The following is a 26,522-nucleotide window of genomic DNA, read 5'->3' on the forward strand; positions in this document are numbered from 1 at the left end:
TAAAATGCTCTCAGTCTTCACACTCTACCCTACCTCAGCCATTACTCCCACATGATAGTCCTTGTTATATTTAGAAACATAACCTTTCCAAAATCTTAATTCTATGTGTCACACTTGAAATGTGTTACCATACTGGTTGCCCTCAGCCTCTCCAGTTTTCCCGTCTCATTTGTTGAAAACTCCAGCCTTCTGATTTCTCGGGCAAAACACTCAACTTTGATTTCTCTTAAACACTATACATGAAATCCATTGGAGAAGTGTAGGCTCTGCCTTCAAAGTAAGGTATGTTTTAAGGATTTATATTAAGAAGAAGAGGGGGGCTACCTGGGTGGCTCAGTCAATTAGGCATCTGCCTTAGGGCTCAGGTCATAATCTCAGGGTCCGGGATTGAGCCCCATGTTGGACTCCTTGCTCAGCGGGGAGCTTCTCTGCCTGCTCCCTACTTGTGCCCTCTCGCTTTGTTGATCTTGAAGAAAAAAAGGAGCAACTGTTTGGAACGTATGGATCTTACTGAGATCTTGATTTTAAATGAGCCAACTAGATATTTTAAGGAGTTAATCTTTGGTAAGTTTTTAAGAAATAGAAGTGAAATAATCAACTATAGTTTGCTTTGAAATATTTGAAGTGGGGTTAGGGAAGGCACCGGTGGGGCTCTAAGTGCTGTTTACTACCTATAAGTTGATAACTTGTTGAAACTAAACAGGATTCACTGTGCCTACTTTAAGTTTTGAAATTTTTTGTAACAAAATAAACTACATTTTGGCTTGGGTTAGTATAATAGCTCTTGAACTGGTCTGCTTTGTTCTTGTCCTCTGTTTTCAGCAGTAACCAGAGTGCTTTTCTCAAACTCCACTCCCTCTTAACCTTTCTGATAGACTGGCTGAACTGACCTTGCTTTTCTCAGTACCACTGCCTTAAAACCTTTAGAAGTTCTTTCCCTCTGGAGTGGCAACTTAACCTTCAGGTCTGTTGTCAAACATTTTCGGTGAAGCCTGCTTTGATCTGCCTATCAGTTGTGTTCACCCCTCACCGCTGTCTTACCATATACACCTTTCCCTCTGCTTCACTTGTTTTTGTCCATAGCATTTAGAATGTAATCTTCTTCACTTTGTTGTGTATTGATTGTGTGCTTTTTTTTCTTGTTAGAATGTAAACTGTGAGGATGGATCTTTTCTCACTAGGATATTCCAAGTACCTGGAACAGTAATGGTCTGGTATATAGCTATTTGCTGAGTGAATGGTACATAGATTGCCAGGGAGATTAAAGTATAAAAACTGTAATATCAGTGGGGCTGGAAAGAAGTGTTTTGGAAGGCATTGAGGATTTCAAAACCGATTTTGAGGGTTGAGGAAGAAGTTTCCAAATGTTACTATTACAGAGGGTGTTAAAATTGAGAATGTCAGTGTGTGGGCCGTGGTAGCAGCTGTGGAAGTAAGTGTAATTTCTCACAGCAAAGTGGATTGACATGGTGGCTGAGACTTCACAGGGTAACTATTGGAAGCTGGTTGTAGCTAAGTGGTGCTTTTCACTTAAATTGGATGTGGTAAGGAAAAATCTAGTTTCCCCTGGGAAGAATTCCATGTCTTCAGTGTCTACAATGGATAATAAGCACTTGTGTGTTATTCTCCCAACTCCGAGGTTTAGATACCCACATTTTATAATGAGAAAACCTACTCCAAAGAAAGTTATCTAGGATGCACAGTTTGGGAAGATGGACAGAGGTAGTATTGGGTAGAATCCAATTATACACCAGACCCATTCATATTTTATGGTTCTTAAAATTGACCAGATTGTTAGTATAAATGATCAGCATAAACCAGTTTATTTGGAATAAATGACATTGAGAATTCAATAATTAGTCGAAATGTACTGACCACCTAATATTACAGAGGATCTTTAAACACCATGGCTATATTGTAATAGTTTCCATATGTACCAGACTTGTTTGTGAAAGACAGGGTTGTTACATTGAATATACAAACTAATACACACATACAAAATAGAACACACGTTAATTAGATTTTAAGAGGACACCCCACCCCACCCCCCAGCAAGTCCCAGTCCTAAATTCTGAAAATACCCAGTCAAAAGCTTTTCAGTTTAAAATGACAATTTTTAAATGAGTTTGGGATAAACCTGAACATTAAGTATAATCAATCATGACTTAGATTAAATATTTACCTAAGGATTCTTGTATGATGAGTTCCCAGGTGTAAGCATTGGTTTGCGACTTGACGGGGAGTTTAAGGCGAGGTAACAGATTTGAAAAAGGACACAAGTTTTAACTTCAGCTCTAAATGTCAAGACAAAGTATTGAAGGTTAATGGCAAACTGAATACAAGATACTTTTAAATCAGAGCACAAAGTATTGAGACATGAGAAAAGCAAAACCTTTTTTTTTTTTTTTTTTAAGATTTTATTGATTTATTTGTCAGAGAGATAGAGTACAGGCAGGCAGAGTAGCAGGCAGAGGCAGAGGGAGAAGCAGGCTCCCCGCAGAGCAAGGAGCCTGATATGGGACTCAATCCCAGGACGCTGGGATCATGACCTGAGGTGAAGGCAGTCGCTTAACCGACTGAGCCACCCAGGGACGCCTGGGTGGCTCAGTTGGTTAAGCAAAACCTTAATTCTAAATCTTTGTTATTCCTATGACTGAATATGCATCCCTTTTTCAAGATGTAGGATATTAAGAAGTAAAAAGTTGGCAATAAGTTGTTCAACTGATAATTCATATGAGAATATTCACTAAAACTTTGGAATCTGAATCCATGTGGCTTCAGCCAGGTGGTGTTTTTAAATGACCATCATTCCACATAGTTAACATTAAAACTTCCCACATAGTTAATATTAAAACAACCAGTTGTAATTGTGGATAGCTTTAGGTCAACGATGGGAGTTTTCAAACAGGAAATAACAAAAATTACTTGAAAGCATAAAGAGCTTAACCGCCAAAGCTGGGAGAGTGTATACAGGAGAAGAAGAATAGGAAACCACAATTACTGTTTGAATTTGACCAGCCAAAAAGCAAACCGATTTTCCATCAGTTTTGCATTTACTTGACCAATTGTGTTACCTCATTACAGTATCTTTGAAACTTCCTTCTATTCATTATCAGTTTGAATCTCTCATTCTGATAATTTGGCTTCTGACAGGTAGACCTGAAAAGCAATCACAACTGCCTTAATTTAGGATGGTTTCCTACCAAGATTTTTTGAAGAAAACTTTCCTTTGACTCAGTAAATTCTTGGAGAGTGTGGACAGTGATTAGCTATTATGCAAAATGGGTAGTTATTTAAATGCTGAGTAACCTAAAGAATGGGTATGAATGGGTTTACATTCAGGTTTTCTTCCTCTAAAATTTAGAATACACTGAACAAATCTTAAGTATAAGAGTTCAAGAAAGTCAAGCTCCTAATTTAGATTTAAGAATTTACTTAATCCAGCTTCAAAAGATGCAGTGGAAAGTTTTAACTCCTTCAGACCCATCAACATTCTGAATTGTATCCAGAGGCACAGTTGCAAGGTCCAGACTGAGCTGCGCTCTATACCTTTTTGAGAGGTGCCTATATTCACATGGTGTCAGAACAATGGAGCTCCCCAGGAGAGCGCAAGTCTTCTGGAATAATATGATCCTTTGATAACTTTATAATAAAACAAACATTACATTATTTTAGAATATTTAGCTTTCCTAACTATGTAAGATCTTGTTTGTTGCCTCACAAAAAACCAAGTGAGGAAGAATGCTGTCATTTTGCCTAAAGAGGAATTTGCTTTACTGTGAGGTTGAGTGCTGTCTCCATAGGCAGTTGGGTCTAGCTCTTAATCTTAGTTCTGTGATCTTACCATGAAATGAGTCATGGAAGTTCTGTGTTTTTAAGTCAGATCTGATATGAGAGGGGCCTCACGAAATACCATGTTTTATAAGTGATGATTTTTATTTCTTTTGAGAAAAACTAGGATCAATGTGCTTAAGAGTCTGTGCTGGAGCTGATGATGAATAAGCACTACTTAGCCTATTACGTATTTTCTACAAGGGAATTAGAAGTGACAGAATAATCACTGACTATCCACTGTTAAGAGTTATAAATTTCTGCTGTGAGTCTAGCAAAAGTTGCACTTTTTTCTATGTAATTTGTTATAACTATCGATGGTAGTTATAGAAGAAAGCTAGAGAAGAATGATGGATAACAGCTCATTACACTTAATGAAGCAGAGTATCAGATAATCCTCCCAACTTACTGTCTGGGTAAAGCTTTTATCTTCAGATGCAAGAACTGAATTCAGGAATGTGAACACCTAATGGAAAATTCATTTGGACCATGCAGCAGAGACCTCGATTGTCATCACCTTGGTTACCACTAGTATTTCAGATTGTCTTCTATAAGTTACCAGTGTATGGAACTGGAGTGGATTTTCAGACTTTCTATCATGCCGACAGAAATAGGATCAGTTTCACTAAGAACTTCTCTGTGGCCTTACTTTAATGGTATATGTTGTAAGTTCTTTGCTTTCCAAATTTTTCTTCTCTTTCGCTTATGAAAAATGGTAATTGATAAAAGTAGAACCAGGGTGGAGAAGAAGCAACAACCAAAGAATATCAATGGTTTCTTTTGCACAAGAAATAAGCAGACCATGCACTCCGTGTTTCTTTGAGTCTGATTGCATCTAGGACTCATGTTCTCAGAAGGGAAGCCACTGTTGCCAATCAGGTTGTTGTAAAGCTGAACTGAGGATTTAGCTTTGAAATCAGATGTGAAGAATCCAAATCTGGGTTTAGATTTTTCTTCAGTCAGTTTGAATGCATAATAGCCTTTAATTTTGACTTTATCAATTAGGTGTGCTGAAAAATATCAGAAATGAACATTAATCACAAATGAAGTATAAAATATCTGAGTTAGAATTTAGTTTCCACTGAAATAAGCTAAACTCGAAATAGCAATTGTCATTAAAGGGTTCTGACTTTTTTTTTTTTTTTTAAGATTTTATTTATTTATTTGACAGAAATCACAAGTAGTTGGAGAGGCAGGCAGAGAGAGAGAGAGGGAAGCAGGCTCCCCGCTGAGCAGAGAGCCCGATGAGAGACTCGATCCCAGAACCCTGAGATCATGACCTGAGCCGAAGGCAGCAGCCTAACCCACTGAGCCACCCAGGCGCCCTGACATTCTTTTATGATTGAAAAATAGGCAAAAATATGTGTAATTAAGCTTTAAAAATTCAAAGTAAAACTGATTCATAAGTAATACAAAAACGGGTGGGGGCAGGGCACAAAAGCAAACTTAAGAAGAACTGGAGCCATGATAAAAGGATTTAACTGCCATTATGTTCATTTGGTCACAAGCAGAAAAATCTTGTCTATTTGACCTGATTTCCAGACCTCAAATGTGCTCTTGGTGCTGCCCAATAACCACACATGGTTTCCCCTAGTCTTGACTGATACATACCTCTCCCTCAAACTGTCATCCTTGCTTTGAAAGGATGACCTTCCAACCTACTTCACTTAAAAACTGAAGTACTCAGGGGAGAATTCTTCAATTTTGCGCCATCACATCTGTCCACCTACTATCATACTTCTGTTACTATGGATGACCTCTCCATATTCCTAGAAGGCTGACTCTTCACTTCTACACTAAGTTTATTCTCTCTTGTTTACTCAAGGACATCTCCGTCTGTTTTCCCCTTCTCATGTATTACCCCTCACTATTGGGTCATTTCCGTATGAATGTGCTACAACTTCTGGCTCTCCATTAGTCATCTTAATAGCATGGCTTCTAGTCACTCTTAATGCTTTCTCATCTCTTTGACCTCTTTGAAGTGTTCCAGAGCTCAGGCTTCTCTGATTGCTCCCTTGTGATATCTAGGCTTATTGTTTCTAAATACCATTCTTGCTTTTTTTTTTTTTTTTTTTTTTTCTTTAAGATTTTATTTACTCATTAGGAGAGCACAAGCAGAGGAAGAAGCAGGCTCCCTGCAGAGCAAGGAGCCAGATTTGGGACTTGATCCCAGGACTCCAGGATCATGACCTGAGATGAAGGCAGACGCTTAACCCACTGAGCCACCCAGGAGTCCCACCATTCTTGCACTTAACTGCCGAGTCTGTATCTCCGCCCCAGACTTACCTGAATCTGAGACTCCAGTTAGCCTATTTGACATCTCCAACTGGATGTCTAATAGACATCTCAAACTTAAACTGTGCAAAACCAAACAACTCCAAAAGTCTACCAGTTTCCTCCAACCAGTAAATGGCCACTGCCGCTTTAGTTGCTCAAACCAAAACAGATTCATTCTTCACTCTTTTCTCACACACTCCATCTAATTCTGTTGACTTTACCTTCAAAATAAATCCAAAATCTAGCCACTTCTCACCATCTCCACTTAATAACCTAATCCAATCCCCCATTATTTCTTTTTTAGACTACTCCAACCCTCCCTGATTCTGTTCTTTGTCCTTTACAACGTATCCAAAAAGAGCTGCCAGAGTGATTTTTTAAAAGTATGGGTTAGATCATGTGCCCTTCTGTTTAAAACCTTCCATAGCCTGCCAATTCCAGAGTGTAAGAGCCACAGTTCTTCTGATGGCTTACCAAGCCCTGTCTGATCTGCCTCTTCTATTTCCTTGACCTCATCTCTGATTACTTCTGTTGCTCCTGCTTCCACCACTTTGACCTTCTTTCTGAACCTCACGCAGGCCAGGCATGCTCCCATATTAGGGTTTTTGCATTTGCTCTTCTCTCACCTGGAACACTTCACAGAGAACTGCACAGGTTTGCCCTGTTGCTCCTCCAGGTCTTTGAAGACTTCCCCAGCCACGCCTTAGAATTGTAACTACTCCTACACCCCACTCCGGGTCACCCTCTTCCCTGCTATTCTCTGCAGAACTTTTTGCCTCTGACATGCTATTTATCTTATCTGTTGACTCTCATCCCACAAAAATTGAGGCTTCATGAGGACAGTAATCTTTACTTTGTTCAGTGATGAGTTTCTGCCTGTATTAGGTGCTCAGTAAATAAGTATATTTCTGGGATCTTTTTGTTGCTTTAACAAGTCTATTGTAGACATTTAGAAATATTTAAAAAATGTTAGCCAGTACTGGGAAGAGTATATAAGATACTCTCAAACACTGATGCTTGCTTCCACTAAAATAGATAAAATTGAGGAATTAAAAAAAAAAAAAAGTATTAAAAAAATTACAGTTTGCGGGTGCCTGGGTGTGTCAGTTGGTTAAATGTCTGCCTTTGACTCATGTCATGATCCTAGGGTCCTGGGATCGAGTCCTGTGTGTCAGGCTCCCTGCTCAGCAGAGCGTCTCCTTCCTCTGCACCCCTCCACCTCGTGCTCCCACACTCTCTTGCAAAAATAAATAAAATACTTAAAAAATAGAGCTTGTTTGGGCAGGGGAATGGAAACTGCTGTTTATAACATTTGACCCAATAATTCCACAGTGGGCAGTCCTTAAGAAGATAATCAGAAATGAAGACAAAGATTTATATTCAAAGGTACTTGTTTTAGTTAAAAAAAAAAAAAAAAAAACCCAGGTCAAACAGGAATGCTTAAATGCGTAAAGATGTGTCCATATGATGCGATATTAAGCAATCATTAAAATAATATTAAGATGGGGCGCCTAGGAGGCTCAGCCAGTGACGGTCTGCCTTCAGCTCGGGTCATGATCCCAGCAGCCTGGGATGGAGCCCCGCATCCCGCTACTTGCTCAGCAGAGGGTCAGCTTTTCCCTTTTCCCCTCTGCCTCTCTCCCTGCTCATGCTTGCTCTCTCTCTCTCAAATAAATAAAAATCTTAAAAAAAAAAAAAAATTAAGGCAATTCTAGTGACATGGGACACATCGTGTGATACTTTATTTGGATACAAAACTTCCACTTGTACTAAAACTGTCTAGTTTGCTGGGACGGTATAATCCAGTAAAATACCAACAGAGCTTGTTTGCGGGAGTGAGATTTCAGGTGACTTGGTTTTGTGCTCTGTGTTTTGTGTTCATACTTTTCTAACCTTGCCGAATTTCCCGTCAGGAGCGGGCGCGGTCACTAGCGCGCCTCCTGCCCTGGTTCTCCGTTCGCCCGAGCCCGGGGTGCCCTTGGTGCGGGGGCCGGCCCGCGCCTCACCTTTCAGAGCCTCCTGAACGTACTTCTCCAGGTAGTACTTGCGCAGTTCGTCGTTGTCCAGAGACCGGTCGTCGATGCCGTTGGCCGTGATGTAGACATCCACGTCGCCGTAGTTCCTGCGGATCCAGCCGAGCACCTTGCGCTCCCCCCACGGCAGCACCGCCAGGCGGCTGGGGGAGCTCAGGCAGGTGATGTCCTGCAGGAACTGCACGTCCCTGTCCGCGTCGTAGCGGCTGCCGTTCTGGCGCGCGTGCATCACGAAGCGGGTGGTGAAGTGGTTGAGCGCGTAGAAGTCGGCGGCGCCCTTGACCAGCCGCCGCTCCTCCTCGGTGAACCGCGGCAGGGCGGAGCGCGACAGCCCCTGCCTGTTCTTGAGCGCGATGTACTCTCGCATGGCCCGCGGGTAGTCGCCGGTCTTGAAGAGCGGCTCGGCGAACCAGGCGATTTCGAACTGGAGGAAGCGTTCGGCCGCCTGCCAGTGCGAGCGGGCGTAGGGGTTGGCGGGCTCGGCCCAGTCCGAGTGCAGGGACAGCGACACGGCCCCGCGCTGCGCCGGCCGGTAGCGCCCGTCGTAGAGGCGCCACACCAGGGCGTGGGCGATCAGCAGGTGGTGCGCCGCCCGGTAGGTGTCGTTACCGGTGTGGCTGTACACGTCGCTCAGCCGGTTGGGCTCGTTGATGGTGATCCAGAGCTTCACCAGGTCCCCCAGCTCCTGGAAGCACAGCCCGGCGTAGTCCCGGAAGGCCTGGGCGGTGGCCGGGTTCAGCCACCCCCCGCTGCGCAGCAGGGGCGTGGGGAGGCCCAGGTGCGCGTGCGTCGGGTAGTACAGGGTGACCATGGGGGAGATGTGGAGCTTCAGCCCCTCGCTGACCACACACCTGTAGTACCTCAGAGCTTGTCGGTTGACCACGGACAGGTTGCCCGTGGGAAGGATGGAGGGCCAGTCCAGAGCGAACCTGTAGTGAGTGACTTTCATTCTCGCCAGCATCTCCAGCTGTCTTTTGATGCTGACGAAGTCTGTGCATTGAGCTGGCCGCGTTTTCAGCCTCACCCCTTCCACTCGGTGCAACAGTCTGTTGCCTGTCACGTTCCACACGTATAGGTGAGGGTCGCTGAACTGTGGGGAGGAAGCCACCACCTTGGGCTGTGAAAGACACGCACGTTCAAGATTTTATTTATTATTGATTTGTCACAGAGAGAGACAGAGAGAGCACAAGCAGGGGGGAGGGGCAGAGGGAGAAGCATGCTTCCTGCTGAGCAATGAGCCGGATGCGGGGCTCCATCCCAGGACCTCGGGATCATGACCTGAGCGCAAGGCAGATGGATAACTGCCTGAGCCACCCACCCAGGCATCCAGAAAAACGAGCACATTCAAGTGAATCACACCCCACAGACAGGCCCTTAGCATGCATCGTCTAAGAGGAAGATGGGCCCCATCTTATTGTGCCTATTCCTGATAATAGAGAAAATAAATGATGCATGTAGCCTTCGAAACCACCGGCCCTTTCCTGCAGTACCCATGGTGACATCATAGAAGAGTCCTGCTGGATGAACCTCCCTTCTAGCTCTTGAAATCTCCCAGGGAGACCAGAAAACCGGGAAGGAACCATACAGGGGCTTGGCCTCGAAGACAAGTTGTTTTTCAGAACCCACTGAGAAATTGTTTCCTAGTTCGTTTGTCCTAAAAACTGAAGTCACCCAGTGGGGTCTCACATGATTCTGTTGAAATGCATCAGGAAATTGGGCTTGTACCCTCAGAAGGAATCGTGAAAGCTGGACCTTCCAAACCCTGCCATAACTTGACAGCAAAGTTAAAATTCTAGTCGTAGAGGATTTCATGGAGACCAGGACTTGGAGTTGAGGTGGCTGGTTGACCCAGCCACAGTTCCTGAAAGAAGCCAGTGAGGTAGCAAATCACCGCTTGCACTTGCTGAGTCCAACTCTCTAACACATTATATTTGAAAAGTCCAAGTGATGTCACATGTGTATTATGTTGTCCCCACCGACGTGCCTGTGAGAACACCACATTTCTTCATCCAACAGAATACAGAACACCCTCTTAAGGCAAGATGTTTGGATTATGACTGGAAAAAAAACAGTAAAATTTCCCCAGAAACTCCCAAATTGACTCTTGGATCTGATGATGATGTGTTACACCCCACCCCCCACTGAGGAGCTAATTCTCGACTCCTTTCCTCATACTACCCTTTTGAAACTGGGGCTTGGCAACTCTGTCTAGTGACAGAGTAATCTCACCCGCCTCACAGGTGTGTTGTGACGAGTCAATGACTCTGGGAAAGCACTCTGTCAACTCTAAAGCAATCTACAAACATAAGGTAGCCATAACTTGGGTTTAGTTTTCCATGGTTGCAATAATTGCCTGCAAGGCCTTTGAGGCTAAATTAAAACAGAAGAGAGCTTAAGAAAAAACACTTCCAAATTTGAAATTAATAAGAGAAAATACAAGTTCTGTACTTGTTTCCAAGTAACTTTTCTTCCTGTGGTTGAATTTAAGTGCACCTGGAAAAAATGATAATTAACCTTTGGTAAATATTTTCCCTCTAATTGTTTTCTCGTGTGTCATCCTTCATAGTCTAATTACAAAACCATATCACTGCCCACTTACCATCTGCCAACCAGTTATCTAGAACATTAAACTGAGAGAACACCGATCATGTGAGCATGAAGTTAAATCTGCATATAATTATTTGAGTAAAATCCTTCTAGCTTAGATTGGCAATCTCAGTGTTTTCAAACCTCAGCGCATCTTAATATTGAAAGGGTGTTTAGAAAGAGCAATCTTGCTATGAGATAAGGCAAGATCAAATGAAAATCTGTCTTTTAAAAACCTCCAACAGGGACGCCTGGGTGGCTCAGTTGGTTGGACGACTGCCTTCGGCTCAGGTCATGATCCTGGAGTCCCGGGATCGAGTCCCGCATTGGACTCCCAGCTCCATGGGGAGTCTGCTTCTCTCTCTGACCTTCTCCTCGTTCATGCTCTCTCTCATGCCAAGCAGAGAGCCCGATGAGGGACTCGATCCCAGAACCCCGAGATCATGACCCGAGCTGAAGGCAGCGGCTTAACCCACTGAGCCACCCAGGCACCCCCAGAACATTACTTCTTAATGTTTACTCTCAAGTAAATAAATAAAATCTTAAAAAAAAAATAAAAACCTCCCAACAAGCATTCAGTTTAGCAAGTGGGTATGATTATTCTGCTAAGAGATCTAATTGGGGGTGGTGAACCATGATCTCAACCCTAGCTCCCAAGAGCTTAGTCCTAAAATTCTGTTCCCCACTGAGAGGATGCTGGAGTCCTTGGAGAAATGGTTTTTTCCAGTCTGCGGCAGGAAGAGAATGAGGTGATGCTGGTACATCTTATGCCAGAAAAAATAAGGATGTACTTAAAAACTGAAAAGGAAATATCAGAAAGACACAGGAGCAGTTTGAAAGGCCACCTTTGAGATAATCTGAGCATCGAAAGGACTAATGAAAACAATGACAGTAATGAATTATAATGCATTGAAATTAAGAGAATTACCTAATATATGAAGAGGGAATAATTAGAAATTCACCATTTTATACTCTGCAAAGTAATAGTTCAGGTAAAGTTTATGAATCAATATTAAGACCATTTTAGTGACCTGTTGTTTGGAAGGAGGATATCTATATGGTCTCAAAGTGTCACCAGAACATTACTTCTTCTTTTTTTTTTTTTAAAGATTTTATTTATTAACTTGACAGAGAGAAATCACAAGTAGACGGAGAGGCAGCCAGAGAGAGAGAGAGAGGGAAGCAGGCTCCCTGCCAAGCAGAGAGCCCGATGAGGGACTCGATCCCAGAACCCCGAGATCATGACCCGAGCCGAAGGCAGAGGCTTAACCCACTGAGCCACCCAGGCACCCCCAGAACATTACTTCTTAATTACAAATGGAAAAGTTACCTTTCAATGAAGAGATCTTGCAAATGCTACCTTAGTCAAGAAATGTAGTAACTACTACAACACATTAACATTTTCCATAATGAAACAATGATATCCTGTGCTTCCTGATGTGATATATTGGGAAACAGACAACTTCATTTACATAGTATCTTTCCAGAACTGTATCAAACCCAATAAAGAAATAAATCCAGAACATGAGACATTCTACAATCAATTGGTCTGGGCTCTTCAAAAATCCCAATACCTTTCTTGGGGGAATTATTCTGAGTTAAAGGAGACTAAAGATGAATGACAATGAATGTGTCATCCTTGTTTGTATTCTTGATCTAAAATTTTTAAAAAAATCTATAAGGGACATTTTGGGAACATTTAGGATAATTTGAATATGGAATGTATGTTAGATGATATTGAATCAATATTAAATATTATGGGTATGACAATATTATAATGACATAGACTGTCCTTATTTTTAGGAGACACATTTGAGTAGAAATATTTTGGGTAATAATATAATATATATATTATATACATAATATATAATATAATAATAATGTTTGCAACTTTTCACTGGCTTATAAAAGAGAGATAAAACAATGTGGTAAAATGTTAACAATTGGTCAGTCTTGATGAAGGGAACATGGGTGTTAATTGTACTCATTTGAAATTTCTCAATACCAAATGTTAGAGGAGAAAAGAATACTGAGAGGCTGGGGAAAATAAGATGGGGATGTTTGTGGGTAGGCTCACTACTATTTTTCAGGTGTTACTTTAATTTTGTCACTCTATAGAAGACATCAATTTTTTTGGCACCTATTCATACATCCTCTGGCTGATTTTTCAAAAAGCATTCTAATTTTCCTTGGCAAACAATTCATCCTCACTCTTAGTCCAAGTTCAAGGGAAGCTGATGCCTCACTGGGCTCCAGGCATAAGCATGAAACTCAGAACTGGTTGATCACAGAACTGCTTCCCCTGCCACAGGTGATTCACTCTTGTTCCTCAGAGTAAAGGTAGGGGCCCCTGATGAGGTAGACCTTCACAGCTAATCACTGGGGCACAAATAGGTTTTGAGGTAAAGCAGAAATGTTCAGGTTGTGTCATGTACGGGCAGGAACTCTTGTCTCTCCTGGGATATTTCTTCTCTGGGTGTGGAATTATAGAAAATATAAACCCATTTGAAGTGGTAGGGAAAAGATGGCCTGCCTTTCCATGTGGTGGAGACAGCGACTGGCTAAGTAGTTGGCTCTACAGGGGACACACAGTGAAGATGAGTCACTTCTGTATTTAGGTTACTCTGTGTCTTTTCTCCTGTTATTATCTCTGAGCCTTTACTAAATCATGCCTAAGTATCAACTGGCATTGAGATTCATGACCTGAGAACTCTGTTCACTCATGGTTTGAGCCCTTTTGTCTGACCCCATCCCTTATAGATCTTGCTGTCTTTTCATCTGCTTCTAGAATACAGGCCGTAGTGTGGCATTGTGACGTCTTATAGCATGGTGTCAGGAAACAGATCTGGGTACTCTGAACAAGTTATGTAACCTCCCTAAGCCTCAGTTTCCTTGCTTGTAAAATGAGGGCTTTATGATTTAGGAGAGAGGATGTGCATATATACAACAGTTGTATGCTTGGCACATAATAAGAGCTTAAAAGATAGTTGCTATTATTGTGACAAGAGCACTGCAAATACAGGGTTTTTGAGTTGCCTGTTAACAGTTCTGCCACTATTTCTGTTTCCTCGGGCAAGTCACTTAGGTCTCAATTAGGAACCAAAGGCTCTCACTTTCCTAATCCGTAAAATGAAGGATTTGGAATAGATCTCTATTTGGCTCATCTGGCCCTAAAAATTGACTTGAACAATGTCATTTTGCGTGGTACATGGCTGGTGCTCCGTGGCTGCCCTGGTCAGGCACACAGCGAGGAGCAAAGCGTCAAACCTCTCCACCCTCATGCAGGGAAGCCTTGCATTCTAGTAAGGGGAAAACACGATCAATAAAAATCCATAAAGCAGTTATCAGGGGCTGTGGGGGGCGGCAAATAGGGAGATATTGGTCAAAGGGCACCAACTTCCAGTGACAAAATTAGGTTCTGAAGATCGGATGTACAGCCTGCTGATTATAGCTAATGATACTAGTATGACATACTCTCAAGTTGCTGGGAGAATAGATCTTAAATGTTCTCACTGCAGAAAGAAATGGGAATTTTGTTACAGTGGTCATCGTTTTGGGCAATACAGAAACGTATCAAGTCATCATGTTGTCCTCCTGGGTGGCTCAGTGGGTTAAGCCACTGCCTTCGGCTCAGGTCATGATCTCAGGGTCCTGGGATCGGGTCCCACATCGGGCCCCACATCGGGCTCTCTGCTCAGCAGGGAGCCTGCTTCCTCCTCTCTCTCTCTCTGCCTGCCTCTCTGCCTGCTTGTGATCTCTCTCTGTCAAATAAATAAATAAAATCTTTAAAAAAAAAAAAAACTTACACCATGTTGCATGTCCATTACCTCTCGATAAGGCTAAAGGAAAAAAATGTGTGAAGTACATAATAGTATGTTAGCTAGTGATGAATAGGATATACAGGGGAAACAGGGAAGAAAGGGGAATGAGAGGATTGTGATTTTTCTTCTTCTTCTTCTTCTTTTTTTTTTGGAGTGGAGGGAAGCCTTATTGAGAAGGCGGCATTTAAGGAGTAATGTAACGAAGGTGACGAATGAGAATGGGAGACCTCACGAGGATACAGAGATAAGGCAAATTTTTCAAACCTGTCAAAGAACAGGAACCACTTAAATCAAGGGCCACCAATAACTGGCTTTTGGCAAAACATAATCTAGAAAAAAATTTGTAATTTTGATGCTACTGACCAATGACTAAGATCCCTTTAGACCATATACTTCTTTTTTTTTTTTTAAGATTTTTTTATTTATTTGACAGAGATCACAAGTAGGTAGAGAGGCAGGCAGAGAGAGAGAGAGAGAGAGGAGGAAGCAGGCTCTCTGCTCAGCAGGGAGCCTGATGCGGGACTCGATCCCAGGACCCTGAGATCATGACCTGAGCCGAAGGCCGCGGCTTAACCCACTGAGCCACCCAGGCGCCCTAGACCATATACTTCATGAGGGCAGCCTCTCATCACCATCGCCAAAGAGAAATTCTGGCATATGAAAGAAAGGCTCTGGGAAAGCACCAAATCTCATCTTCCTTCCTCTTCCTCTCAAGTCCCCTCCAGAACCTCCAAATGATCATATTTGCTATTGTCTGACGGCTGTCATCAAGTCCACAAAATAAAATATTGTGACCTGGGGCGCCTGGGTGGCTCAGTGGGTTAAAGCTCTGTCTTTGGCTCGGGTCATGATCTCAGGGTCCTGGGATCGAGCCCCGCATTGGGCTCTCCGCTCGGCAGGGAGCCTGCTTCCCCATCTCTCTGACTGCCTCTTTGCCTACTTGTGATCTCTGTCTGCCAGATAAATAAATAAAATCGTAAAAAAAAAAAAAACCCACTGTGACCTATTTGCACCCATTTAGAGTTACTTCATAAGCCGTCACTCACCTTAAGGACAGATTCAGTGACTCCCCACGAGAAGTCGCAGGGAAACTGACCCCGCACATCTGGGGTGGACTCCTTGAAAGTAAAACCATTCTCCTGTATGATCTGTTTGTAGTAAAGTGCCGAAGACTTGGGCTTTCTTTCTTTTTGCTTACTATTCAAATCCACATAAAATAATCCTCGGCGAGTGGTGTAAGCATCCTGCCATTCAAAGCCATCCAGGAGGGACCAGGCAGTGTAGCCAAACACTTGTATTCCATCAAACCTTATAGCTGCACAGAGGAAGAAAAGCAGAGATGTTCACTCTGGTTTGTGTTTCTGATTCGCAATCTACCGGGGGACGTGTTGCCGGGAGCATATGGGGAAACAACTTTTATCCTCATTTGCAGGCTTGTGATAGACAATAGAAAATTCCCGTTGCTACTTGAAAAGCGGCAGCTATTTTCATCCGGAATGCGCCTCCCCCTTACCTACAACAAGGGAAAGACACGGTTCAAGGGTCAAGTTTAAAATTCTTCTTTGGAGCCCCGGGTGGTTCAGTCGTTAGGCGTTTGCGATCAGCACAGGTCATGATACCAGGGTCCTGGGATCAAGTCCCTCATCCAGCTCCCCAATCAGCGGGAAGCCTGCTTCACCTTATCCCACTCCCCCTGGTTGGGTTCCCTCTCTTGCTATGTCTATCTCTGTCAAATAAATAAATAAAATCTTAAAAAAAATAAAATTAAAAATATTCCTGAGAATAGTAGTGTGCAAATCTGCACCAGAAGACATAGAAATCCCCCAGAACCCTTTGGGACCAAGGCAGATGTCTGTTCGTGATCAAGAGTGTCTCATTTCAAGCTTGGGTTAGGTCCCATTTCATCTTCTATGAAACTACCCTTTAAGGACTGAAAAATCAGCTTTGAGAATGAACATAAGTGAACGTACATATAAGAAGAAACAAGGACAGTGCTGTGGGAGAATGCGCCAGCAGAGGGGCAGGGCACAGGAGGCTGCTGTGCTCCTAGGAGGCTGCTCTTGGGCAAGTTTCTTAACAGAAAAGGTTGGAAAACATCTCTCAGGATCTTTCTAGCATTAAAAACTCTGATTCAATAACTTTTTTTTTTTTTTTTTAAGTAATCTCTATATCCAATGTAGGACTTGAACCTACAATCCCAAGATCAAGAGTCTCGTGCTCTACTGACAGAACCAGCCAGGCACCTGTGATTCAATAACTTTTAGAAATTGGGTAAAAATGGGGCGCCTGGGTGGCTCAGTGGTTAAGCCGCTGCCTTCGGCTCAGGTCATGATCTCAGGGTCCTGGGATCGAGTCCCGCATCGGGCTCTCTGCTCAGCAGGGAGCCTGCTTCCTCTCTCTCTGCCTGCCTCTCTGTCTACTGTGATTTCTCTCTGTCAAATAAATAAATAAAATCTTTAAAAAAAAAAAAAAAAAGAAATTGGGTAAAAATGAAATATGGTAATCAACAGCAACAGTAAAAGTAACAAATATCCAAATCAACCTCAAACTATTTTTCTTTTCTTAAAAGCTTTCATTTTCATGCTGCTTCTTCCCAAAGTTTGGGGCAACAAGATCTTGCTCTCCCCGAGGACCCTCCCTGAAAGTTCTCCAGCAGAACCTTTCCTCTAGGCTTGCGACTTCTAAATTTTAAATAATCAATTAATGAATTAATCAGTTTGTGTATTTATTTATTTTTAGTTTATTTACTTTTGAGTAAATAAATATTCCCATCATGGGACTGGAGCTCACCACCCCAAGATCGAGAGTTGCATCCTCAAGGGTGCCTGGGTGGCTCAGTCGGTTAAGCAGCTGACTCTTGGTTTTGACTCGGGTCATGATCTCAGGGTTCTGAGATGGAGTCCCGTGACAGACTCTGGTGGTCAGTACAGAGTCTGCTTGTTCCTCTCCTTCTGCTCTGACCCCAGTCACACGTACTCTCTCTCTCATAAATAAAATCCTAAAAAAAGAGAGATAGCTGCATGCTCCACTGACTGAGCCAGCCAGGTGCCCCTAGGCACATGACTTCTTTTTTTTTTTTTCCAAAGACTTTATTAATTTGACAGAGAGAACACAAGCAGGCAGAGTAGCAGGCAGAGGCAGAGAGAGAAGCAGGCTCCCTGCTGAGCAAGGAGCCAGAGGTGGGACTTGAACCCAGGACCCTGGGACCATGACCTGAGCTGAAGGCAGCCACCCCACCAACTGAGCCACCCAGGCATCCTGGCATGTGACTTCTAAAGAGAGCTACAAACTTCTAGAAAGATCTGCTGAGAATTTCTTTATATTTGGTGAAATGGAGCCAAGCTCTGTAGGGGAAAGACCTACCACAACGTGGTCTTATCTTCTGCTTCATTATTTCAATCAGCCACCTGTAGATGTCACTACTTGAGTAGTGGAAAAGGAAGGAGGGGCTGAGTAGGGATCAGAGAAATATCCAGGAGCAACAGAAATTACTCAGCTTTGCCATTCATGGCTCATTGTTTGTCTTCAGACCTTTTCACCATTTAGTCATGTAATAGAATAAAAAGAGCACAATTTCTTTCTTTCTTTTTTTTTTTTAAGATTTATTTATTTGGAGATCAACTGGGGGAAGGGGAAGAGGAGAAGGAGAGAAGCAGACTCCCCGCTGAGCATGGAACCCGTTATGGGGCTCGAACCCACGACCCTGAGATCACAACCTGAGCCGAAATCAAGAGTGGCATGCTCAACGATTGAGCCACCCAGGTATCCTTAAAAAAAGCACAATTTCAGGAAAAGCTTTCAGCATCTTAGACCACGTTACTACTGTTAGAAAACTTTGGGGAATATCTCTTGTAGTATATGTTCTTTTAAAAAGAATGAGATAGCATCAGGGTGCCTGGGTGGCTCAGTCGGTTAAGAGTCTGACTCTTGGTTTTGGCTCAGGTCATGATCTCAGGGTTGTGAGATGGAGCTCTGCAGGGGGCTCTCTGCTCAGCTCGAAATCTGCTTGAGAATCTCTTTCTTCCTCTCCCTCTGCACCCCCCCTCTCAAATAAATAAATACATTTTTAAAATCTTAAAAAAAAAAGCGTGATAAGCCCCTTGTTGCCAATTAAGGGTATATATCTACAGTCTAGTATTATTCTGTACCCAAACTTTTATTTAAAAAGGACATGAGAGTAACATAAAATTAACATAAACATTAACATAGGTCAATGGGAAAACCCAACAACCATAATCATGTCTGAAGATGACTTTAAGTGTCCTATGGTATAAGTATTCAAAGGTCTAAAAAATCGAGCTAATGTGCAACCAACCTTGAAGAACCTGGTTGAGGAAATTCTTCATCATGTAGATGGCTGTGGTGTCTTCTGTCTTCACATGACTGTCTGTGAACCAACCATTCTCAGCAATCAAGATCCGAGGGTTGTCATATTCCAGTTTAATCCAATTCAGCACTTCTCTTAAATTGAGTGACACATTTTGTCCCATTTTAGCCATGGTGTTCTGGGGCTTGAAATTGTTGGGTCCAAAGGAAAAGGCAAAGAAGTCAGCGGTGCCCCTCACATCCTTCTTCTCTGCTTCAGAGAAAAGGGGTAGAATGGAGAACGACTTCTTTTTCATCATCTCTGGATAGTCTCCATCCCCGTGGATAGGGTTGGCAAACCACCCGAGCACTGAAACCATGGACTGTTGACACTTGAGTATATCCACCATGTTTTCAGATCTGTTTGGCTCAATCCAATGGGATCCCAATGTGATTGACACCAAACCCTTCTGATGTGGGCGGAAATTTGTGTTGTAGTTATGCCAAACTTTTGAATGAGCCTGATAAGAAGAAAATATCATTAATCTTTCTTGTCCTTACTCACACGTATTGTAATTTGGCTGGCAGAAAGTCTTTTCATGGACAAACTAGTGACACACAGGGTGACCCAGGGGAGAGCTATCAGGGAACCCTGATGATCTCAAAGTCTGTTCTCTGTCTGCCTTTTCCCGTGCCTTCAACAGAAAGCCTCTCCTATATGATTGTCAAGGGGCAGGCAGAGAGTCCTGATCTTTCATTGTTCTATGGAATCTCCTTTCAGCCCTAACTTAGAATCCAAGATAATGCACTCTCAAAATCCTGTAAATGGATAATAGAGCCCACCTTCTAGACTTCTGAAGACTGACTGAATTAATATATGTAAAGGACTTTAGAACAGTATCTGGCATGGAGTAACTCCTACATAAGCCATTATTATTACTACTATGACTATTATTTTTATAACATTATTATTATTAAGATGATTTTAATTTTAAAACTCTTCTTTTATAACCCTATTATTATTAATATAACAGTTATTATTATCCTTATTAAAGAAGGGTGGCAGGGACTATACAAAGCAGGAAAGAGTGTGGGTTTTGGGTTCGGGCTTGAAGTTCAGGAACTTACCATGTGGCCTTGGACAATTCACTTCACCTTTCTGAAATCTCTTAGTATCTTCAGCTGTGAAATGAAGTTAATTCTAATGCCCTTTGTAAAGTTGTTAGATACAATGCTAACGTATATATTAAATATGTAGCAGACCATAAGGCATGTAGGAGGTAGTGCTCAAAGATGCCTGTTATTACTATTGGTCCTCCCAGAATTTATATTTCCAGTTGAGCTTTCTGATAACAGAGCCTCAGGATAGGTTTCCAGTCTGTTTAATAGGTATGCACTGAGTGCTTACTTAATGCTTGGTTTGCCCTGCCCGGAGAGGCTGAAATAAACGGCAGGAGAATGTGCCTTCAGGAGCCAATCATCTTATTGAGAAAATAAGACTGAATGTGTGAAAATATAAATGGCATAAAATATAAATATAAATATAAAATGGCATAAAGTAGGTCATTAAGTGAAAAATTAGTGAAAAGTTTGGTGGGGAGCCTGGGTGGCTCAGTGGGTTAAAGCCTCTGCCTTCGGCTCGGGTCATGATCCCGGGGCTCTCTGCTCAGCGGGGAGCCTGCTTCCCCCCTCTCTCTCTGCCTGTCTCTCTGCTTGTGATCTCTGTCTGTCAAATAAATAAAATATTAAAAAAAAAAAAAGAAAAAGAAAACTTTGGTGAAGAGCCACAAGCTGTATCAGGAAGAAAAAATATCAAGGCCTACAATTAAGGACTCGAGGCTAGTTAATGCTCAAGGTCACCTTGTGACCTGGACAGGCTTAGAATTGTCCTTTATCTGTGTGACAGCATCTCTTCCCCTCAGACTTGCTTGCCTCTTGATGTCTCCTCCCAGGTGTTGCAATTTCTCCTCTCTTTGGTGTTTCTAAAACAAGTGCACAAACCCTTACTATTTTTTAAAAAATTTTACTTATTTGACAGAGAGAGAGATCACAAGTAGACAGAGAGGCAGGCAGAGTGAGAGGGGAAGCAGGCTCCCTGCTGAGCAGAGAGCCCGATGCGGGGCTTGGTCCCTGGACCCTGAGATTATGACCTGAGCCAAAGGTAGAGGCTTAACCCCCTGAGCCACCCAGGTGCCCACAAACCCTTACTATTTTTAACTCACAGTATCTGCTTTCTGTTCTGTTCCATAGCTTGTCGTTTGCTCATTAGAAATATTTTATATTGGGTTGAATGATCTGAAATGCCTTTATGTAGGCCAGAAACCATCAAATCTGAGCAATGGTTCAAACCTAATAGATCCTGGGGCATCTGGGTGGCTCAGTCGGTTGAGGGTCGGAAGCTTGATTTCAGCTCAGGTCATGATCTTGGGCTCCTGGGATGGAGCCCCACAACCGACCAGCTTCCGGTTCCGGGAGTCTGCTTGACCCCCTTCCCTCTGCTCCTCCCTTGCTCGTGTGCATGTGCGTGGACGTGTGCTCTCTCTCTCAAATAAATAAAGGAATCTTTAAAGCAACAACAACAACCTAATAGATCCTGTGGACACTGAAAATGTCCCATACATTGGACTAGGATGGGGAGAGATAGGTGTTAACATAGGAAGAAAGGATTCCCAGACTGATGGATGCCTCCTTGCTTTACGCAAAATAGCTCATTTAAATCACCCCCTGAAAGATTTTCGGAAGGAGCAGATGCTTTGAAGTATTACCTATGTTCCACCAGTCCTTACTCAATTTTCACTGGAAGATCCCAGAATCATTTAGCACCCAAACATTCCCGAGGATACTTAAGAATGGTCTCCTTCTGGGGAAGTTTCAGGCCGCCGCCTGACTTCAGCTTCTGGAAGGAATCACAGGGGAGCCTGGGACAGCCTTCACCTCAAGTGGACTTAGTTGCTCTTTGTGGGCTTTTCTGGGGCTGGAATCCCCATAGAAAGACTTGAAGACTGCTTTTTTTTTTTTTTTTCCTGATTTGATACAAAAGCAATCATTAGAACCCAAAGGCAGCATTCTTAGCTCTATTCTGATCTGTGCCTTAATCCCCTGCTAACCTCAGTAATTTCATTCACAAAAACCACAGCGATCCATACGTCTCTTCAGGGCTGTGGGGCCCTCTGATGTGAAAACCGTAAAGCAGGGCTGTGGGGCCCTCTGATGTGAAAACCGTAAAGCACTAAACAAGCCAGATTCCAAGTCACAAACCAGCTGCCTCGCACATACGATGTCATCAGACACTAAAGGGAAGAGATGGCATCGGGAAGTGCTTATCACATCCGTCATCCTAGGAACAAAAAATGGAGAAGGGGATTTCAAGACAGATGTTCTAGTGCCTATTTCAGTGACAATATGAAAGTGATGTAACCTATGATAAAATCTTGGTTGCATCAGCATTTTAATGAGAAACAAGGACCGCTTAGAAGACAACAGACAACGTATATTTGCAATTCCCTTCCAAGAGACTTTTCTGGAGATGCGCATATATAGTTACATACACACGTGTGTGGTCATGCCCCAAGGTGACCTTCGTATTCACAGTGTGTCTTTCACCTTTGCTACTATTTGCGGAGGCTATCGAGGTATCTAGGGTTATCTTTGCTCTGGACTGAAGACCGCTCTCCACTCTCCTGTGGGGACCGTGGGGGAGGGGCTTCGAGTGGCCCTTAGGGTTATAGCTTGATCCTGTTTGCCAAGTAATAAGGTAAAAAGTATTGCTCCGAGTTAGTGAGTTAGACATAGATCTTGATGGAACAGAGATATCTAGGTGTGTCCTTCGGTCTGACACTCATAAAGGAGGTCTACTGGGAGAACTAAAATGGGGTGCAGGAGTTCAGCCTGGGCCCTGCAACCTTGCACAATAGTCCTTGTGCGATTTTCAAGGTTACCCTCTATCTTGTACAAGGCCATCTACCTTTGGAATGATTGATTTAAGGGAGCTTCAACCTTTGTTCTTTAGGTTCAGTAGCTTAAAGGGGAAGTCAGCCGCTTTTTCTTTCTGAACCAGCTATCAGGGCCTGATGTCACTGAGAGACAGCCAGGGGCCGAATATCTCATTCTGTTCCTCCTTTTCTCTAATGTAGCAGCTTTCTTGGATGCCTCTGGAAGACCAGACTCAGATAAGTTCTCTGAATGATAGGAAGCAAATAAGATAGCAGGCACAACTTTAGAAACAAGATGTAAGTGGGGGTAGAGGTCAGGAGGACATGGTGGGATGCTTGTGGAGGGCACGGGTTGAAGACGGAATAAAAAACCTAGCACATCACATGTGTCCATATTTAAGGAGCCCCCGCATCCTTTGTCAAAAGCTAAATTTCCAAAGCCGTGCATGATTTTAGTCACATTGTGGTGGAAATATCTTCATGGGAACTCTGAACATGATTATTGTTAAAATTATTTCATAAAGAATCAAATAAAAACTGTTAAAGAAAATTTATTTTAAAATTCCACAACCAGGGCACCTGGGTGGCTCAGTGCGTTAAGCCTCTGCTTTTGGCTCTGGTCATGATCTCAGGGTCCTGGGATCAAGCCCCACATCGGGCTCTCTGCTCGGCAGGGAGCCTGCTTCTTCCTCTCTCTCTGCCTGCCTCTCTGCCTACTTGTGATCTCTGTCTGTCAAATAAATAAATAAAATCTTAAAAAACAAAACAAAACCAAAAAACCCATGGTTTTAACATTATTACAGAATTCTAATTTCAATGATATTATTACTAAATTCAACTAATGCTTGAGTCAGAGTCTAAACTGGCAATGCAGAGGGGAAAAGAGGTCTAGAATAAAGCTCATCATTAATTAAGTGAAGCACTTGTGGGTTTCCCACATTGGAAGGGAGCTTTGAAGAAATCAATAGCAGCAAATTGATGCTTAACTAAAGTTCAATTTCCTTGCGCGAGGAGAACATTGACGTGCCAACTCTCCAGAGGTCGGAATGGTATTTTCAGCTTCCTGTTATTATTACATTAACAATTGGGATCCTGTTGGTAATTTTTTCATGCAAAAGGACCATATCTCAGAGTATAATTGAAGCTAAAATGGCCAGGATGAGTGACTTGCAGCTTTTCCTGAGGATTTAGGAAGGAACAGTCAATGCAGAAGCCACTGTGGAAGTTACAAATAACACCATTATTCCATTATGAAAATAAGACCTACTAGTTTTAGGCCCGGCAACAAAGGCCGATTTTCCATGAACCCCTCACTTGCGCGGGTCCCTATAAAATGTTCTAAGTGGGTTGGAAGCCAGATTGTATTTAGAAGCATTTTTTTTTTTAAGATTTTATTTATTTGACAGACAGAGATCACAAGTAGGCAGAGAGGCAGGCAGAGAGGAGGAAGCAGGCTCCCTGATGAGCAGAGAACCCGACGTAGGGCTCGATCCCAGGACCCTGGGATCATGACCCGAGCCGAAGGCAGAGGCTTTAACCCACTGAGCCACCCAGGCGCCCCTGTGTCCATACTTTTGGGGGCATTTTCTCACAGAGGGTCCCCTAGGTTGTATGTCTCAGGCCCATGCATTGTAGAACTGTGCCTGGCCTATGAGCTTCTCGAGGGCTTACTATCTGTCTTGTTCACAATTGTACAGAGAGAAGCCCAGAGAAAAGCCTGGCATAGAATCCTTGCTGAGTGAATGCCCAGTAGGGATCAGCTAGTTAGCTGGTCACCTGACAGACGATATTGGTCGCATAGCCCCCGCGAAGCAGATGTCATTTTTTCCATTTTAGAAAAGAAACTGAAATTCATAGAGGCTGAACACGGGGAAAGCTATATTTGAACTCAGGCATCTCTGATCACCTTACCAAACCATCCTGCTTTCTGTATGTCCCATCAGCTCTTTTTTTTTTTTTTTTTTTTAATTTACTTATTGAGAGAGAGAGCATGAGAAACAGAGAGAGAGAGCACATGAGCAGTGGGAAGGAGCAGAGGGAGAGGGAGAAGCAGACGCCCCACTGAGCAGAAAGCCTGATGTGGGACTCAATCCTGGGACCCTGAGATCATGAACTGAGCTGAAGGCAGATGCTTAACTGACTGAGCCACCCAGGTGCCCCATCCCATCACTTCTAAATTTTGAAGCAGTTGAGGACCATTGGACACGAACCACAACATACTGTTTTAAAGTTATATGTTAAATTAATTTCTGCTGTACTTGCTTGGAATTGATTAAAAGAGCTGAAGAGTGATAGAATGACGGTATTGTAGCCTACTCTCACATGCTGAGAAAATATTTATTATGTCTGAAATTCAGGATCACCTACAAAGGTCAAGGAGGACTTTCCAGGAAATTTGGGGTTTTCAAAAAGCCATGGGATTGTCCAAGTGCCCAGCATGGCATGGAACATTCATGTGTAATTCCCTGGGCTTCTTTCTGAGAACCCGCAAAGCTGGCATTAGATATTGTCCTCACTGGTGTCAGAGGCTAAATGAGCCCTTAGGGACCACGTCCACACTTGACCATCTTGACTGAGGATCCAGATCTTTACACTGTTGTAAATGTTAAAGCCAAGATGGGAAGAGAGCATTCCCCACAGCACAATTTCCAAGAAAATCACAATGAAATGGTCCTTAAAGATGAGTGACTTTCATGATCAGATAGAACGGAACAGTGATTAAATTACAGGACCATAGAAAATGAATCATATAAATAGTCATAAGAACTAACATGGATCTCGTGCCTGATGTGCTGGGCACTGTTCTAAAGTGCTTCCCACGTACTATCTCATTTAATCCTCATTCAAGAGAATTATGGTAGGTACTCTAAGCATTCTACTTTAGAGGAGAGGGGACCAAGGGGGAAGAAGGTTAAATAAATAACCTGCCCAGTTTCACAAACCAAATCAGCATGCTGTATTGCTCCAAGTTCTTTTTTTTTACTTTTTAAAGATTTAATTAATTTATTTTTTGGAGAAAGAAAGACAGCAAGAGGAAACACAAGCCGGGGAAGTAGGACTGGGAGAAATAGGATCCCCACTGAGCAGGGAGCCTGATGCGGGACTCAATCCCAGGACCCTGGGATCATGACCTGAGCCGAAGGCAGACACTTAATGACTGAGCCACCCAGGTACCCTATTGCTCCAAGTTCTGTGCTCTTGCCTGCTATGTTGGGTTAGAGGATGGACCTGAGACTTGGCCCTGGACCTGGACCTTGAACTTGACCCAACCTTCAAAAATCTCCTCTTTGTGGATGAGATGCCCAAGCCCAAAACATAAGGGACTTGCCCAAGGTCTCAGGGGCAAAGCTAGAATTAGAATGAAGTCTTTCGGCTTCCTCATTTGCTGTCATTTCTAGGACATTATGCACCTTAATCTGTATGCCTTTGAAGCATACTTTTATGCCATCGACACAGAGGCCCCAAAACAAGGGCCAGCATGCCCTAAAAGCCATGTGATTTCGGATCCCAGCGACACTCTCAGGGAAGAGCTGAGCTGTGAGTCCTGGCGTTGACACCGTCATGCACCCTTACCAGTTGGGACACCACAGCAGTACCCAGACAAACCAAGAATTCACCAGCATTACCTTCTGCTTATTTTTTTTCCTCCCTTATAGAAATTACACACAACAGCAAAAGCAAGTTGCAAAATATCATTTGACCTTTTTCCTTCAATCCCCAGCTATTATGATGTCCTT

At 43.0% G+C, this 26,522-nt stretch overlaps 1 protein-coding gene across 1 annotated transcript in view; it reads right to left on the reverse strand.

Annotated features, from left to right (window-relative positions):
- Positions 1 to 1,806: 1,806 nt before the first annotated feature.
- KLB (klotho beta) overlaps positions 1,807 to 26,522 on the reverse strand; it is a 36,333-nt gene continuing 11,617 nt past the window's right edge. Inside the window, exons 2-5 of the mRNA XM_059163283.1 lie at positions 18,864 to 19,374; positions 15,595 to 15,863; positions 8,115 to 9,258; positions 1,807 to 4,841 (exon numbers count right to left, since the gene is read on the reverse strand). Coding sequence (XP_059019266.1) covers positions 4,477 to 4,841; positions 8,115 to 9,258; positions 15,595 to 15,863; positions 18,864 to 19,374 — 2,289 coding nt within the window. The 3' untranslated portion in view covers positions 1,807 to 4,476. The remainder of the gene's footprint in view (positions 4,842 to 8,114; positions 9,259 to 15,594; positions 15,864 to 18,863; positions 19,375 to 26,522) is intronic.

The sequence above is a fragment of the Mustela lutreola genome, chromosome 1 (assembly GCF_030435805.1).
Source record: "Mustela lutreola isolate mMusLut2 chromosome 1, mMusLut2.pri, whole genome shotgun sequence".
Lineage (NCBI taxonomy): Eukaryota > Metazoa > Chordata > Mammalia > Carnivora > Mustelidae > Mustela > Mustela lutreola.